Source organism: Panulirus ornatus, chromosome 3, assembly GCF_036320965.1.
Source record: "Panulirus ornatus isolate Po-2019 chromosome 3, ASM3632096v1, whole genome shotgun sequence".
NCBI lineage: Eukaryota > Metazoa > Arthropoda > Malacostraca > Decapoda > Palinuridae > Panulirus > Panulirus ornatus.
The window spans coordinates 30883528-30903052 of record NC_092226.1 but is presented as its reverse complement, the minus strand read 5'-3'; the positions used below and the strand labels follow the sequence as shown (position 1 = coordinate 30903052).

The window sequence follows — 19525 nt, the reverse complement described above, 5'->3', positions numbered from 1 at the left end:
ATCAGGACGAGGATTAAGGTCTTCCTCTGAGACTGGCTCGGACCTCACTTCCCACCGAGCAATTGACTTAATAATCCTGTTTTGAAGCCAAATGGCGACCTAACATTCAGCACCCGGATCCTTACCAGAGGCGTGTGATTAGGTTGTCAGTCAGCGTACAGGGTATGTCATCCCGTACATCATCGCTGCTGTCGTAAACAAGATAACAGAGGAGGTTGAGCTTTAGGCAAGATGTGGGAAGGACTTAGGATTCTCCAGACCATCCAGCAGTTTCACGTACCACCCTCCTCCAATCACAATTGGATCTTAGGCTTATAGCCAATCAAGAATAGCATTGTACGGTAACAGGGCGGACGCGCGTTCTTACTTGTAACAAATACCCCTGACACCCGCTGAGCCTCGATTTCCCTCTCTAGCCCAGCGAGGTAAGTGGTGTCCCTCTGTCCCAAAGTCATGAAAGGGTAAGATAGATGTGTGGTAACAAAAAGAGTGGTTGAGAGAGCAGAAGTGGGTGTTTTGAAATGGTTTGGTCACATGGGGAGAATGAGTTGAGGAAAGATTGACAAAGAGAATATACGTGTCAGAATTAGAGGGAACAACGAGATGGGGGAGACCAAATTGGAGGTGGAAGGATGGAGTGAAAAAGATTTTGAGTGATCATACAGGAGGGTGAACGGCGTGCAAGGAATAGAGTGAATTGGAACGATGTGGTATACTGAGGTCGACGTGCTGTCACTGGATTGAACCAGGGCCTGTGAAGCGTCTAGGGGTAAACCATGGATAGTTTTGTGGGGCCTGGATGTGGAAAGGGAGATGTGGTTTCGGTGCATTATACATGACAGCTAGAGACTGAGTGTGAACGAATGTGGCCTTTGTTGTCTTTTCTTAGTGCTACCTCGCGCGCGCGGGAAGGGGTGCCATTTTATGTGTGGCGGGGTGGTGACAGAATGGATGAAGGCAGTAAGTATGAGTATGTACATGTGTATATATGTATGTCTATTAATGTATATGTATGTATATGTGCGTGTGTGGGCGTGTATGTATATACATTTGTATGTGGGTGGGTTGGGCCATTTCTTTCGTCTGTTTCCATGCGCTACCTCGCTGATGCGGGAGACTGCGACAAAGTATGATAATGATAATATATATATATATATATATATATATATATATATATATATATATATATATATATATATATATATATATATATATTCCTATGAGCCCAAGGGGAAAATGAAATTGTACTTCCCTCGGGGTAGCGAAGACAATAGTAGGAACCTCCCAGAAGATGACTGACCACATAAGCCTAGGCACGTCCCGCTGCGGTGCGACACTGTGATCCATCCCAGTAGAAGAGGTTGTGCAGGATCACGGGATCGAACCCTGACAGGAATTCCTGCTGGACGAATGAAATAAGAAAAAAAGAAACTAGGATGGCCTCCGTCAGGAGCGCGCCATACACCTGGACGTCTTAACGACCTCGATGATGTGTCGCAATACACACGCGACCCACTAGTGTTGCTCATTAGTCGCATGTCATAAATTTCAGCATAACGAAACTTCAAGATGTGATCAGATTAATAAAGCAGTTTCCCCTATGTACATCAGACGTAAAGAACCACATCTAACACGCAAGATTATCCGGCTGTTCAGGTTATACCATTATTTTGATAGGTGTATGAAGGCAGAATGTTTGGAAAGATGAAGGAGCGTGTCAAATGGTTTGTTGTGTCGTGCTTGTCCGGTGACACGGCTCTGTGACATGCATCGGTCATTGTGTCACTTGACACTGCCGAGGGTAACGTTCGTGTCATGCATCGATCAGTGTGTCAGGTGAAAGGTTCGATTGCGAGGTCTGTGTCATGCAGCGGCCAGTACGCCAAGTAACAACTGAAGGTAAGATCCGTGTCATGCAGCGCTCACCATTCTCAGCCTTTAGGACAAGTTGCAGTTGACTTCTGTTTTCCGTCTATTGGGTTTCATTGGAATAAAATTTTGAAAATCAACTGAAAAAGAAAATGATATATATATATATATATGATATTATTTTTCATGCTTATCTGCTGTTTCGAGCACTAGCGAGGTAGTGCTAGAAACGGACAAAGGAATGCCGCATTCACTCTCATTCATGCTCTAGCTGTCATGTGTACTGTACCGGAACCACAACCCTTGTCTAAGGCCCCACAGACCTTTCCATATGGGGTCTGGTTTAGTCCACTGACAACACGTCTGTCCGTGATTGTTTCAGTTCACTCTATCCCGTGCACGCCTTTCACTCTCCTTCATGTTTAAGCCCTTATCGCTAAAAATCTTTTTTACTCCATCCTTCCACCTCCACTTTGTTTCCCGCTTCTCCTAGACCTCTCCACTTCAAACAAGTATATCCTCTTCGTCAACCTTTCATCACTCATTCTCTTCATATGTCCAAACCATTTCAGAACACACTCTTCAGCTCTCTCTCAACCATACTCTTTTATTACCACACATCTCACTTACCCTTTCATTACTTACTCGATCTAACCAGGTTACCTCACACCACATGTGCTCAAACATTTCATTCAATACGTCCACTCTCCTCCGTACATCCTCACCTTTAGCTCGTGCTTCGCATTGATGTAGAATTGATGGTACCACTGGTCCTTCAGATATACTCATTTTCGCCCTACCAGATCACGGGCCTCTTTCCAACATTATTCATTGCTCCTAGAACATGTGTCCCCTTCCCCAACCTATGACAGTTCCACTTTCATGCTTCCATTCGGTGCCATGTCTTCTCCAAAGTAATTAAAACACTTCACTTATTACAAATACTATCCATTCAACTAATAACCCAGCCAACCTGTTCCTGCTAAACTTAATACCTTAATTTTATTTGCATTTGCTCTCCCAACCTCAGTCACCAACCTCTTCATTTTTCCACTCGAATCTGCCATCAATGCTGTATCATCAGCAAACAACTGACTCATCGCTTATAGACTGCCTACTCTCTCCTTTCTCCAAAACTATTGCATTTACCTCCCTCATTACCCCCATCCATGAATAGATTAAACAGGAATGGGAACATCACACGACCTGGCCGCAGACCGACCTTCACCTGGAACCGCTCACTCTCCTCTCTTCCTTCTTGTAAACATGCCCTACACTCTTGATCAAAACTTCTCACCGCATCCAGTAGCTTTCCTCCCACACAGTACATTCGTAAGATATTCCACAAGGCGTCTCAATTAAACCCTATGAAATGCTTTCTCCAGATCCGTAAATGTCACATACAAATCCTTCTGTTTCCACCCCTGAAACAACATCTTTCCTATCCAGTCTTATGTTCTGTACATACCATCATCCTCTCAGCCACTACTCTCTCCCATATAGCTTACCAGGTACACTCAACAGACTCATACCTCTGTAGATCGAACAGTCACCTTTGTCTCCCTTGCCTTTATACAGTGGCGCTATAATGCAGACACTCAGCCAGGCAGCACTTCAGACACCCAGCCAGGCAGCACTTCAGATACCCAGCCAGGGAGCACTTCAGACACCCAGTTGGCAAATTTTATAACACCTGATGCCTGAAAAAATGAAAGAAAAAAGTATGTGCTTATTCTCAGCGGGAGATCCACCTCTGTATTTTAATCTGGATGATTGTTCCTCAGTCACCACCGTCAGTGTCTGGATGATGGTTCCTCAGTCACCACCGTCAGTGTCTGGATGATGGTTCCTCAGTCACCACCGTCAGTGTCTGGATGATGGTTCCTCAGTCATCACCGTCAATGTCTGGATGATGGTTCCTCTGTCACCACCGTCAGTGTCTGGATGATGGTTCCTCAGTCACCACCGTCAGTGTCTGGATGATGGTTCCTCAGTCACCACCGTCAGTGTCTGGATGATGGTTCCTCAGTCACCACCGTCAGTGCCTGGATGATGGTTCCTCAGTCACCACCGTCAGTGTCTGGATGATGGTTCCTCAGTCACCACCGTCAGTGTCTGGATGATGGTTCCTCAGTCACCACCGTCAGTGCCTGGATGATTGTTCCTCAGTCACCACCGTCAGTGTCTGGATGATGGTTCCTCAGTCACCACCGTCAGTGTCTGGATAATGGTTCCTCAGTCACCACCGTCAATGTCTGGATGATGGTTCCTCAGTCACTACCATCAATGTCAGAAGCGCCTTATTCTTCATAAGACTCATGTCACAAAGCCATATTACATGTTTATGTTTCAACTTACGTTGTGGCCAACTGAACGCCTATGTTTATTTCTACAACATGGAACTTCAGACGAGGTGCTTTGTGTTTGCCTCGTTTTCTCAGTTTATCATGTTTGTCCTGGAGATGCTCCACATATTGCGAAACTAACATATCTAACATTGACAAGATGGCAAAAAAAAATTCCCATTGTATTTCATGCTAAATCCATTGCATATTCAAATTCTATGGGAATTCCTTACTGCGTTTGTATGGAGATGAAGTACCAACCTATATAGCCGCCACTTCTTTATGATACTACATACTGTCGCTGCGTTGCTTCCATCCCTTCGTTCCGCGAGTGACTGGCTTAGCGATGAGTGTCAGATCATTCACCCCTGTAGTGAGGAGTCACGCGAATGAACTCTAAAATCTGAGGAAGATCTCATTCTTACGTTTAATAACGGCGGGGTCATCACCCGTCTGAGCCACAGGACTCTAGTACATGCCAGAACCTTGTCTCTCCAGGTACCTGGCCCTGAGCCACCCACCACAAATCGTCGTCCAGCATAAAAGTCTACAGTTACGCTCTCCTTAATTTTCAATCGGTTTTCTGTAAACTCACAAGCCGCTCCGACAATCATAGCTACTATATTGTGCGTTCTGTTTATTACTCTGCTCAGCCATAACATTGTCTGATACTGAATCACTTATATTTTTCTAACCTGCCACACATTAGTCTTGTATAGTGCAATGAGTGGTGTGTTATCTTTCTTAGGAAGACCAAATGGAAAGATAAAAAAATCATTCAAATACCTGATTCAAAGACTTATAACAAAATATTCAGACATTCCTTGATGCAGTCAACCTTATCTTTAAGATTTGTTTCAAATGTTTGCTTTCGAACCTAAAATGACAACTCAAGAAAAAGATATTTTCCTCTCGGTAAATTCTTCATTGTAACCTTGAGGAAGAACGTGTGTTGCAGTTATAACAGCATGAGACTTTTCCATTATCACCAGTAAACAATGATTATTTACTTCCCAATACAATCAGACGATTTCTGGCATTCAGTATAGGTAATAGATATGTTTATATGTCTGTAAAGATACGTATTGTTTTTCCTAGTTTCCTTGGCTAATGTCTCGTGATTAGAGCATAAGATCCTACCAGATGGTACTCAAAGGTTGTATTTTTATGCCTTTGTCTGCGAATTGCGAGTACCGGATACTTCCACCGCTCGACTAATCAGCGTGAGGTCGTACGTTCCAGTCTCCCGCCTTCTCGGAAGCCAGGTTTCCCGGCGCCCGCCGTGAGCTGCGGTAGCTGGAACGTCTTGCGGGGAATCATAGACGTAACGTCAGCCACATTGCTCCCTGGTGTACCGTTACCTGCGGAATTATGTGTTGTAAGTGCGCCAGGCGCTGTTACGAGAGGCCAGGAAAAAGATATACGTATATGTATATGTGTATATACAAACTGAGGGGAATACAAAGTGGATGTCGTCTGCAGAGAACAGGGATATCAGGTGAAGCTGTGTGATCTACTGATTCCTTCAGGGCTACAGTCCCTTAGGAGGTGCTAAGGTAATACAAAATGCGTCACATGATTCTGTGCTTTTCTTGCTCCGACACTTCGTGTGTCATTTCTTTATTGAGAAAATTAAATGAAATATCTTGAAAGTAAGTTAAGTGCATGACTGTGGAGTTAAACTACACAATACGTAGCCTTGGAGTCAAACTAAACAATTATATAGTCTTATTATGATTTACTAAGCAACTTCCGAACTGTTAAATCAGAATATTTCAAAGGTCAACCTTCATGAAACATGATTCTCACAACTGGTAGACGAAGTTGGACGGTAAAAAGTTTTTAAAAAGAAGAAAGATAAAAATTCGTCACTTTTATGGTTTTACATTTCACTTTTTATGTCAGTTTTTAAAATACCTTCAAAATGTCATGAAAACTTTAGGGGTCAAGACTTGGGATCAGTTCTGCCTATAGAGTTTCTGTAATGGGTGACCTTTATGGGTAAATGATACAGATTAACGTGTAGCTACAGTGGTGTATGTGACACATTTCAGAGAGCATGGTGCCCTGGCCTGAGCCACCGCGGGTCCCATACCTCTTCCTCGTCATCGTCGGCGCGCGCCTCACCCGAAGCCTAGTGCAACGTTGTATCGCCGAAGTCAGTCACTGAATGTTTTAGAATATTGAATTTCTTAATTGCTTTTGTTCACTACCAATGCTTTTTCGTTTTCTTCCCTCACTTTTAGGCGATTGATAGTTGCTATTGTTGTTGTTTTTTTGTTTTTTTGTCAGTGTTCCGTCGTTCATAGTCCACAGGCGAAATTTTGACTACAACGATTCTCTCGTGTTTACGTTCATGCCAGTCGGTCTACACAACTGTGTATTGATGTAAACAAAATTATCCTAGTGTTATACTGGACTCAGATCCAGTAGGTTATAGTCTCACTGTCGTTACTGACACTTCAGGTGCTCCTCATGTCATAACGGCGACAAACCATAAAGATTTGTGCTCAGAAAATAATGGAAATAGGTTAAGCTGCAGGAGAGTTCCTGAAGGGGAAGAGGTTAAGCTGCAGGAGGGTTCCAGAAGGTAAAGAGGTTAAGCTGAAGGTTTGTTTCGGTAGGGGAAGAGGTTAAGCTGCAGGAGAATTCCGATCCTGAAAAATCTATGACGCTGAAATTTTTTTTTACCAGTATGCAGCCATGACGAGGAGGCCGTCCATCCTGTCCGTCCCAGCACCCACACCTGACCTTACCACACCTCGCTGTTCCTCTTGTGCACCACGGTACATCCCCAGACCACCACGGTACAACGTTTGAGCACCACAGTACGACCCTTGAACGGCATACTACGACCCTTGAGCACTAAAGTACGACCTTTGTGCACCACAGTAAGACCCTTGAGCACCACAGTGCGACCTTTGAGCACCGTGGTACGACCCTTGAGCATCACAGTTCGACCTTTAAGCACCACAATAAGACCACTGAGCAGCACAGTACGACCCTTGAGCACTACAGTACGACCTTTCTTCATGATAACCTAAATGGAGCAGCCAAAGTAATCATAACATATCAGTCATTACAAAATAAAAGTCTATTACTCACAAATAAGTTCTTGAGCATCTGGCCTCAAAAATATACTGGTCCCGTGAGCGCCGATGCGGGCTCCCGGCATCGTTAGTTTACACCATACGTCATCATGATTACGCAAGAGAAGCAAACAAGGAAAAAATTGAGTCACGTAGACGAAAAGGCAAATATGGAAACACTCCTCAAGAAATAAAGTTCCCGTGGTTGGATTAACTGATAAAAAAAAAAAAAAAGGTTCCCTCAGTGAGAGTTGATAAAACTTATTTTTTCCCCTGGAGTCAAGAAATGGCCTTCTGTAGTAAGTCCCTAATTTACTGCTGCGACCGTGGCACTAACAACAACCTTTATATTTACGTGTTCCATTTCCCCGCACTCTACACACACAGTCCCCGGGACACCCACCAAGTAGACCGGGCGAGCAAGGTAATGGCCCAACATCTGGTGGCAGTTGTTATTATTTACTCTAGTGACGAGTAGCAGTCCATCCTGGGAAGTGAGGAAATACACACACACACACACACACACGAAGAACGTTTTCAGAGTACTGATGTCTTCAATGCAGAGCTACAACATTTGAGATCTCATGGGCCCTTCTGGGTTCGAGTCGTGGGTGTGCATTCGTCCTTCAGCCATCCACCCCTCGGCCCTGGCTTAGTCTGGGACGTGGTTTTTATGTATACACGTAAGAGTAAAGACATGATGATATACAAGGTTAAGGTAACAAAGGCCAACCCTGCATGTCGAGGAAGGCAACTTACGGGCGGGAGTGGAAAACTGGAAATTTCTATTATCTCTTTTTATGAGCAAGAATAGAAGGACCCAAGAGAAGATTTCTCCACAGAGGCTCAGACTGGTGAATCTGAGTATGCATAGTCGTGATTAGAATGAAAGTAAGGGAGAGACATTCTACAATTGATGAAGAAAACCATGGATGTTCTGGCTCACTGTGAGACAAACTTAAAGAAAAGGTGAAGTGATCCGGGAATGTTTATCGGGTAAAGTTTGGTGTTGTGTTAATGACAGGACAATGGCGAAAGATAATGCGGCACTCTTCATGGGGAATGAGGTGTAAGACTATGTTAAAGAGGGTAATGAAGTGAAATGAGGATGATTCTGGTTTAGAACGAAAGTAGATTGCGAGAAGTGGGTGGCAAGTAACGCACTTGATCTTGGCGGGAGGGGGAATGCATTAAAGGAAAAGATGGGCAAGGAACAGGCTCTGTTAAGTTAACCTGGTAAGATGTATAGGAGAGTGATAATCGAGTGGGTCGTGGCAGGTAAAGAGCGTCTGACTAGGAGGAGCGGTGTGGTTTCAGTGGTGGGCGGGAGGTGTGTGATTTAGGTCGGTGTTTGTCCTAAAGCATACATGTGAGAAATACTAAGGAAAAAGATCTTGTATGTGATTAACAGATAAGCATTATCTGTTGCGAAATCATGGTGTACGATACAGAATGCAGTGAGGGGTTCTAATCGGGAAATGAAGCCTTATGTGCAATTTGGAAGGGAGGAGGATGAAAGGTTCCCAGTAGAGGAGGTTCTGCATCAAGACTATGTGATGTCATGATAGTCATGTAATCTGTTCGTGGATGTAGTGGTGATGCAGGTCAGTGCGAGTCTCTTGTAACAAAGGTCGTGACCACCACCACCACAGCTCTTTGATGGCCCGCCAATAGGACGTGCACCTAACGTCGTTTTAGAACAGGGGGAACACGTCAGTGACCCGCCTGAAGCTGCTGAGTCCGCCATTTCAGGACAGGGGGGACGAATCACAGACCAACCCGTTCCTGGGTTACGAAGGTCTGAGAGAATCAGACGAGCCCAACTTGACCTCAACGCCACACCCGGACGATAACGGCCTCGCTTGACCTAACTTTATGTATTTAGTGATGGACTGTCAATATTCTCCCTTCGTGTAAGATTGTTGTGTGCTTCCTTTTCTGTAATTTTTTTGTGTTTCTGTATCCATATTATTTATTTAGGTCGTAGCGCATACTACCCGTCATTATACTGTTAATTTGTGTTGCTTATAGTGTTTTCCCTCACGTTTTACGTTCTACGTGCTGTGGTTTATTTCTTTTAAACAAGTTTGCGTTTTACATTTTATATCCAGGTTTTGCGACGCAGTTCTTTTCTCCCTTTTTTGTAGGTTTCTGATGATGCCTTTGTGAAAGCGAAAACTTGATTGAAATTTAATGGATGATTTTGTACAACTGTTGTTCGAGCACCCACCTAGTGGTACAATAATAATGAGAAAATTAGAGAACATAAAAAGAGATGAAAGACTCTAAATATGCTGTCGTATTCAATTCTATATGCATATATATATATATATATATATATATATATATATATATATATATATATATATATGTGTGTGTGTGTGTGTGTGTGTAAAGTACTAGTTGGTGGTGAATACAATACATGGTTTTCATGTTTTATTTCATATTAATCCTTGGTGGTCGCGCCAACATCATTGGTGGGCACTGTATATATAGCATTACTAAGACAATGCAGTATTTGGCTAGCCGCTATCACGCTGATAACTCAAGTAGTTGGCAAGTTGCCTCCTCCTTTTTTGTTTTTCCCTGCTCCGTTCAGCTCAGGCGGCCCTTATTTCATTCCTAAAGTAGTAAAGCTGCTCATCCTTTTAAATGTCAGTGATATTACCCCCTCAGAAGGTTGAGGCACAGTGAATGTGAAATGATAAAGAAATTATACAAAACTTGTGGCTTTACTGTGCAGGAGCTGTCAGGACGAGATAACGTAAGAGTAACATATATGGTGACTTCGCCTAACGCTAATGAGAGGGAAGTCTTGGGTAGTAAAGTAGTGCCTCCTCCCATGACCCTTGCTAATTCAAGGTGTACTTCTATGACTACACTTTTTTGTGTGTGTGATTCTACTGCCAGCGAGAGGGAGGTCCTCAGGTGGTAGCGTGTTGCCCCTCTCAGCTAACTCAAGGAATAACACGTCCCCATTCCATAGGGCAACCCACCAGGTAGCAAACTGTTGGCGGCAGTTTGATGCCTCCAAGACCCAGTTTCTACCCCTCTCTTTATCGAAAATTCCTCACAACTTTCCTCTCGCCTTCGACGGTTCTGTAATTCCACCTCTTGACTCAGCGAACATACTTGGTAGTACTGTAACATCCACACTACCGTGGATACCCCACGTTACGCCTGCTGGAGGTTACAACGCAAGTGAAAAGTTACCATTGGCATAGCTGTATCACTGGGAGAACAGTTTCATCAAAGAACGTATCACAACAAATGAGTCTTTATTTCCCTGCTACTGACGTAGCTGAACTTTGGCTGCAAGAAGATATAAAGAGAAGTCTTAGGTATATATATATATATATATATATATATATATATATATATATATATATATATATATATATATATATATTCGTCTGTTTCCTTGCGCTACCTCGCAAACGCGGGAGACAGCGACAAAGTATAAAAAAAAAAAAAAATATATATATATATATATATATATATATATATATATATATATATATATATATATATATATATATATATATAACATGTAGAAGTCCCAACGATCTTGTGCGGAGGAGGGTGGATGTGTTGAAAATGAAATGTTTGAGAACAATATGTGGTGAGAGGTGGTTTGATCGAGTAAGTAATGAAAGGGTAAGAGAGATGTGTGGTAATAAAAAGAGTGTGGTTGAGAGAGTAGAAGAGGGTGCCTGAAATGGTTTGGACATATGGAGAGAATGAGTGAGGAAAGTTTGGCAAAGAGAATATATGTGTTTGAGATGGAGGGAACAAGAATGGGGAGACCAACTTCGAGATGGGAGAATGGAGTGAAAAAGGTTCTGAGCGACTGGGACCTGAACATGCAAGAGGATGAAAGATGTGCACGTGACAGGGTGAATTGGAACGATGTGGTATACTGGGGTCGACGTGCTGTCAGTGGACTGAACTAGGGCATGTGAAGTGGCCAGGGTAAACCATGGAAAGGTCTGTTGGGTCGGGTTGTGGATAGGATGCTGTGGTTACGAGCTATAGAATGGCTGTGAGCGGATGTGGTCTTTCTTCGTCTGTTTCTCATGCTACCTCACTAACTCAATAAACGGTGATCAGGTATCAAAAGAAAAAATAATCATATATATATATATATATATATATATATATATATATATATATATATATATATATATATATATTGGAAAGGATCACAATTTTGCGCGTGATCAAGACATCCCTATAAGTCCACGGGGAAAATGAAACACGATAAGTTCCCAAGTGCACTTTCGTGTGATAATCACATCATCAGGGGAGAAACAAGAGAGAAATATAACAGTCAGTTGAAATACAACGAAGAGACGTAGCTAGGACGCATGCTTACCATATGGTGTCCTAGCTACGTCTCTTCGTTGTATATCAAATGTTATATTTCTCCCTTGTGTCTCCCCTAATGATGTGATTATCACACGAAAGTGCACTTGGGAAGTTATCGTGTTTCATTCCCCGTGGACTCTTAAGAATATATATATATATATATATATATATATATATATATATATATATATATATATATATATATATATATATATATATATATCCCTGGGGATAGGGGAGAAAGAATACTGTTCACGTATTCCTTGCACGTCATAGAAGGCGACCTAAAGGGATGGGAGCGGGGGCTGGAAATCCTTCCCTCCAGTTTTTACTTTTCCAAAAGAAGGAACAGAGAAGGGGGTCAAGTGGGGATTTTCCCCCTAAGGCTAAGTACTCTGTCCTTGACGCTACCTCACTTACGCGGAAAATGGCGATTGTTTGAAAGATTACATGTATATGTACATATTTCCTTTTTAATACGTGTGTTGCTGCCCTTCACTGTCTTCCATTGGGTGCCGCGGTTTCTCTCTCTATTCCTGCTACAGTTACTTGCTCTTTTGTAACAGTTACGTACACTGTTGTATTGCTGTAGTCTGTATGTGTGTTGTTGCGTCCGGTGCACACACAACCTGTCTTTTTCATGATAAAGAGACGTCGTCTGTAATACTGTATACAGTAAGGAAGCTATTTGTGGTCAGGTTGTTAGTACGGACGCCGCCTGTACTGATGTTGCCAGTAAGGGCGCTCTCTGTTATTGCTGTGGTCAGCACGGACGTTGTCTGTACTGCTGTGGTCAGCACGGACGCTGTCTGTACCGCTGTGATCAGCACGGACGCTTTCTCTACTGCTGTGGTCAGCACGGACGCTGTCTGTACTGCTGTGGTCAGCACGGACGCTGTCTGTACCGCTGTGATTAGCACGGACGCTTTCTCTACTGCTGTGGTCAGCACGGACGCTGTCTGTACCGCTGTGGTCAGCACGGACGCTGTCTGTACTGCCGTGGTCACTGCGTATGCCGTCTGTTTTGTTGTGATCGATACACTCGCCGCCCACACCCTGTCTGTACTGGCACGGTCAGAGAGCAACCTACCTGTGGTGGTGTGAGTTTATATATACACACACACCGCGTGTACTGGTGTGACGGGGCTTCACGCCTGTATTAGTGTATCCAGTACACACTCCGTAGGTACTGTTAGGCGAGCTGACACTCCGCATGTACTGGTGCGACCACTACTCACTGCGGCTGAAATCGTGGGACTTCAAAAGGAGGCCCACCCTCGGGAACGCCTCATTTAGAAGCGAGCGAGAATGGTCGTCGAGTGTAACGCTATCTTCTGGATCGAGTAACAGGGTCTGGTCTTCTAAAGCGCGGAGCCAAGTAAAATGTTAGTCACCGGCAGCGACGACTTGACACTAAAGATCCTTCTATTCCCAGAGCTGCTTAAACGGCGTCTCAGATCACGTGCCCCGACCTCCGTCAACAGTGTAAATTTTTCGAAACCTCGCGCCTTGTGTTATCGTTATAAGCCCGCCCACCCTGCACACATACCCATCCTGCACGTCCCGCCCACCCAACACACCCCCATCCACCAGAATAAGAGCAGTGACGGCTGAACGAGTCTGTTATGTTCAAAGGATAAACAAAGGCAACACTGCATTCGAACTGACAAAAATATTAAACGAATTGTTTAACGCGACTGAGCCACGCAAGATGTCGGAGAAATTTACTTAATATACATATGTGTGATTTACGTCATTTGTATATGTGTGTGTGGTTTTAACAAGTGATATTTTCCGTTCATCATGGAGCAAAATAGACTGAAGTAAATTTTCTCAAGACCTTTTGAGTCGCGTTACATGTTTTGTGTTCATTATGGATAAAGAAATGATTGGTTAGTGAAGTATTGTGCCTCATGCTTTATGGAGGCCAGACACTGCAGGCACTTGGCCTCCTGCCCTAGGGAATATACCTGAATTTACTCCCACTTGAGGATGATGGACAGGAATTTGGCCTCGTTTGGCGAGATACTACACACGGGGGACTGGATGGCGGCCGTGAGGAGTATTTTTAATTGTCTGTTTCTGACCATGTTGCTGTCATGAACACCACCCCACCTGAACCCCCTCGCACTGTGCATGACGGTACAGCACATTGGTACGACGTTCTAATATATATGATTTTCATGTAATTATTTTGCTCTCGTTTGCTGATATCACGGAAACTCAACGCTTATTATTTACACCTCAAGGTAAACACAGTACAGACGATACTTATAGACTTACTCTAATGCCTTTATCCACATCGCTGGATAAGAGTTATTGGCTAGCAAATGCTGGGGAAGGATGTGTGTATGTGAAGCTCTGACACTAATAGGAGCATTAGCAGCGAAGTTTCTGTGCCCCTGGCTCCCCTCCTCGCCCTTTTACTCATACTTTACTCATTACTCACACTTCATACCATAGATACTTTACTCATTACTCACACTTCATACCACAGATACTTTACTCATTACTCACACTTCATATCACAGATACTTTACTCATTACTCACACTTCATACCACGGATACTTTACTCATTACTCACACTTCATACCACAGATACTTTACTCATTACTCACACTTCATACCACAGATACTTTACTCATTACTCACACTTCATACCACAGATACTTTACTCATTACTCACACTTCATACCACAGATACTTTACTCATTACTAACACTTCATACCACAGATACTTTACTCATTACTCACACTTCATACCACGGATACTTTACTCATTACTCACACTTCATACCACGGATACTTTACTCATTACTCACACTTCATACCACAGATACTTTACTCATTACTCACACTTCATACCACAGATACTTTACTCATTACTCACACTTCATACCACAGATACTTTACTCATTACCCACACTTCATATCACAGATACTTTACTCATTACTCACACTTCATACCACGGATACTTTACTCATTACTCACACTTCATACCACAGATACTTTACTCATTACTCACACTTCATACCACGGATACTTTACTCATTACTCACACTTCATACCACGGATACTTTACTCATTACTCACACTTCATACCACAGATACTTTACTCATTATTCCTGTTTGTAACCTATTCAAATTTCACTCGTTTTCGTTTCTCATAGGGTGTTGTTCCAACAACTCGTACCTCTTTCATTCAAAACTCATTCGCATCCGTAACTCACACTCATTCTTCTTTTACATCATATACATATATATCAGCCATACTCACTACAGTCACTCATACCTCAGTTATCTGGCACTCACTCACTCGTGTCAGCTTTACTCATGGTCATTACAGTCACTTCTCATGCCTGACAGATACTTATTCAACCTAGTCAAAGCTTACTCATGGAATCTCACTCACACTCATTCTTTATACTCACTGGTAGCTCCCATCTTCAAAACATCAGGTCTGGTCATGATATATTATCTGATTCATATAACGTGGGAAATAGCATATACGTATGAAGAAGAAAAAAAATCTTTTTTTTTCCATACGTATCTCCATTTCCCGCGTTAACGAGGTAGCGTTAAGAACAGAGGACTGAGCCTTAGAGGGAATATCCTCACTTGGCCCCCTTCTGTGTTCTTTCTTTTGGAAAAAGTAAAACGGGAAGGGAGGATTTCTACCCCCTCGCTCCTTCCCCTTTTAGTCGCCTTCTACGACACGCAGGGAATACGTGGAAAGTATTCTTTCTCCCCTATCCCCAGGATCATATATATATATATATATATATATATATATATATATATATATATATATATATATATGTATATATATATATATATATATATATATATATATATATATATATATATATATATATATATATATATATATATATATATATTTATATTACTATGAGTCCACTTATTTACCAAATGTCGTCCTAGCTACGTCTCTATCTTGTATCTCCCCTGATGATGTGATTATTACACGAAAATGCACTTGGGAACTAATCGTGTTTTATTTCCTTGTGGACTCATAGGAATACACTTGAACATACGCTCAATTGTGATCCTTTCGAATATATATATATATATATATATATATATATATATATATATATATATATATATATATATATATATATTTATTTATTTATTTGATTATTCATTTATTAATTTTGCTTTGTCGTTGTCTCCCGCGTTAGCGAGGTAGCGCAAGGAAACAGACGAAAGAATGGCCCAACCCGCCCACATACACATGTATATACATACACGTCCACACACGCAAATATACATACCTATACATCTCAATGTACACATATATATACACACACAGACATATACGTATATACACATGTACATAATTCATACTGTCTGCCTTTATTTGTTCCCATCGCCACCTCGCCACACATGGAATAACAACCCCCTCCCCCTCATGTGTGCGAGGTAGCGCTAGGAAAAGACACCAAAGGCCCCATTCGTTCACACTCAGTCTCTAGCTGCCATATATATATATATATATATATATATATATATATATATATATATATATATATATATATATATATATATATATATATACATATACACATATAATTACACTTATTGAGTTTAAACATTCACAGTCATGTAACATATGTATAATGAAAACATTAATTTTGATTATTTACACTAAGACCTCTTCCTGGAAGCGACCTGATATTATCCTAGACCCCTTTTCCAGTACCCCCTTCAGCCCTAAGGTTGCGCTACGTTCAGTAGCAGGGACAGGTTGGACCCCTTTGAAGCGTGAAATTCTTTGACGAGACTGTACTGTTTCGTCGTGACTATGACACAACCTCGCTGAAGGTGACTTTTCACTCATGGTGTCACCTCAAGCAGACGGAGTCCGTTAACATTGCTCGTGTGTCTCGACGTATATAAACAAAATCAACCCACTTGGAAGAATAGGTTCCCACACTTCACTGACTCCAGTTTCTTGACCATTCGCATCATGAGCTCAAACACGCAGTTCGATATGCACCTTGCGCTATCATGTATCGCCGCACAGGTGGCTTATCTCTGTACATCTCCAGGTCTTCGTCATTTTATTTTCCTCTTTGTTGATTCCTGAACTAATGTTGTCATAACAGTGTTGATGGTTTGGATCAGAGAACAACATGGAAACAGAAGGTAAACAAAAGCCGTAGGGCAATCAATCCTGACCATGAGGTTGGTGAGGGAGAGGCAGTCTTCCTCATGAAAAAGAATACATAGCAGTCACATGAGGTTGCATCACACACACACACAAACTCAAGGCAAGAGTAAGAAGGGGGGTGAATATGGATGTATTACCTTGTAAAACACTGGGACGCCATCTGATTCCTTCTTGATGGACATGGTCACCTTGAAGTTCGTGTCACAGTCCATCCTGGACACTGAGAACCGCACCCTCTTCTTGCCGTCTCCACAACTCCTCCGCCGCTCGCTGTCCACGATAATGGAGCCCCTCCTGGTCGTCACCACCCCCTGACACACACTGACGCACGATGGCAAGTCCTCCTGCTTTACTTCAGGCGCCCCTGCACTTGTTTTCTGCCTTACCCCTCTTCTCGTTTTCTGTGGTTCCCCGCCCTTGGTACTACCATCAGCGTCTCCGGCCGTCCCGTGTGGAGTGAGCGACAACACCTCTTCAGTAGTGGATGGACACCTGCTCAACAGTCAGATGTTTGACGCACGACAGATACATCAAATCACCTTTACCTTACTCCAGACAAGCATGCATAATCTGATCGGTTGTCTGAGTCGCTTATATTAATCTTTCTTGCGCGTGACGCGGACGAAGAAGATCAACTCAGAAAGTTTTCTCGTGAGCGCAGCGGATCATTCGGTGGTCTCGGGTCACTCCACGAGCGCACATCATACCGAGTTATCCCTTCTGGCGCGACAACGTCAGTTGATCCAGGGCAATTGTTCGATCCTGATTACTCGCTGAGGTGAGAGGAGTGAATGCTAAGCCGAGCTGCAGGAAACACAAGTCTCAAGCTTAATCTTGGAATAAGCCAGGATTTGATCGCCCTCTGTTCACACTGTGTACCCGCGACCTTGGTAATAACCCGACCGGTAGGGGGGAGGGGGGGGCCTTGGGGATGGGACTGAGCAGGGTGGGGGGTGGCGCGGAAGGCGTGGTGTGAGGGCGTGGGATGCAGGTTGAGGGAGGGCGCGTGGCTGGCGGTGCGAAGGAGGTAGGAGCCAAGGTCTGGCTGGCTCTGGGTAGTCCGACACACTAGCACTTGTCCCGTACGGCCGCACGTGGCAGCCCCGCACGTCCACGCACGCGCGTCCACTCACCACTGCCCACCACACACACACACACACACACACAGAGTGTGTGGGTAAGACAGACACAAAACAAAGGAATTGATTGTTGCTGGAGTCAAACACTGTCAAATTTCGTGATCCCTGGGTCACATCGCTACTCTTCTTTAACGACAGTTAAAAGAATAAAAGTATGCCCATTTACTGTACAAATGTTTATCGTAATTAATTATTTGTATGAAGAGCAACATAACATCAGCTAACCATATTGCGTATATGTACTGGAGGATGTGGCTATACTGTAGATAATCACACATATTAATCATATGTATACATATTGGTCATGATCCCTACGTGTTTGGAGTTGTCAGATGGTGTGTGACGGAGAGGTCGTGTGTGTGTGTGTGTGTGTGTGTGTTGTCACACCTGAGGCATGTGACGTCACACCTTTGCCATATATGGGATCGTCATGTGTTATCACACACGCGCCACTTGTGGGCCTGAGGTGTGTTGTCACGTCACATCCACGTGTGGGATGTGGTTTGTTGTCACGCCTTTACCATATGTGGACGGGTCGTATGTTGTCACACCTGTGTCACGTGTATTATCTCACCTGTGCCACGTGTTTTATTACACCTGTGTAGTGTACATGTGTTATCACACCTGTGCTATATGTGTTTCACTCCTGACAGAGCCACGTGTGTTATCACACCTGAGCCACGTGTGTTATCACATCTGAGCCACATTTGTTATCACACTTAAGCCACATGTGTTATCACTCCTGAGCACGTGCGTTATCACACTTGAGCCACATGTGTTATCACTCCTGAGCCACGTGTGTCACCACACCTGATGCACGTATGTTACGACGCCTGGACTACATGCGTTGTCATATCTGAGCCATTTGTTTTGCGACACCTGTTATATGTGTTATCAAACTTAACTACACGTGTTTTGTCAACATGAGGCATGTATGAGCTGGTCATGTTATCACATCTGAGCCGTGTGTGAGCTGGCCATATTGTCACACTTGAGCCATGTGTGAGCAGGTCATGTTGTCACACCTGAGCCGTGTGTGAGCTGGCCATATTGTCACACTTGAGCCATGTGTGAGCAGGTCATGTTGTCACACCTCAGCCGTGTGTGAGCTGGCCATATTGTCACACTTGAGCCATGTGTGAGCAGGTCATGTTGTCACACCTGAGCCGTGTGTGAGCTGGCCATATTGTCACACTTGAGCCATGTGTGAGCAGGTCATGTTGTCACACCTGAGCCGTGTGTGAGCTGGCCATATTGTCACACTTGAGCCATGTGTGAGCAGGTCATGTTGTCACACTTGAGCGAGTGTGGGCTGGTCATATGTTGTCACACTTGGCCACGTGTGAGTTAGTAGTGTGTTGTCACACATGTGCTACGTATGGGCTGACCGGATGTTGTCACACATAAGCCACGTGTGAGATGATCGTGTGTTCTCACTGAACCATATGTGGGCTGGTCGTGTGTTTCCAGAGATGGTGCTAAGTGTGAGCCGGGATTGTCACACCTGAGTCACGTGTGC

General features: G+C 43.4%; 1 protein-coding gene and 1 long non-coding RNA gene across 2 annotated transcripts in view; one reads left to right on the top strand and one right to left on the bottom strand.

Annotated features, from left to right (window-relative positions):
* LOC139761872 (uncharacterized) overlaps window positions 1–5076 on the top strand; it is a 188536-nt gene extending 183460 nt beyond the window's left edge. The window contains exon 2 of the long non-coding RNA XR_011715631.1: window positions 3654–5076. This is a non-coding gene — a long non-coding RNA (uncharacterized lncRNA). The remainder of the gene's footprint in view (window positions 1–3653) is intronic.
* The window catches only part of LOC139761859 (CB1 cannabinoid receptor-interacting protein 1-like), a 324899-nt gene extending 307002 nt beyond the window's left edge, over window positions 1–17897 (bottom strand). The window contains exon 1 of the mRNA XM_071686422.1: window positions 17005–17897. Within this exon, the coding sequence (XP_071542523.1) occupies window positions 17005–17079 (75 nt within the window). The 5' untranslated portion in view covers window positions 17080–17897. The remainder of the gene's footprint in view (window positions 1–17004) is intronic.
* Window positions 17898–19525: the final 1628 nt, after the last annotated feature.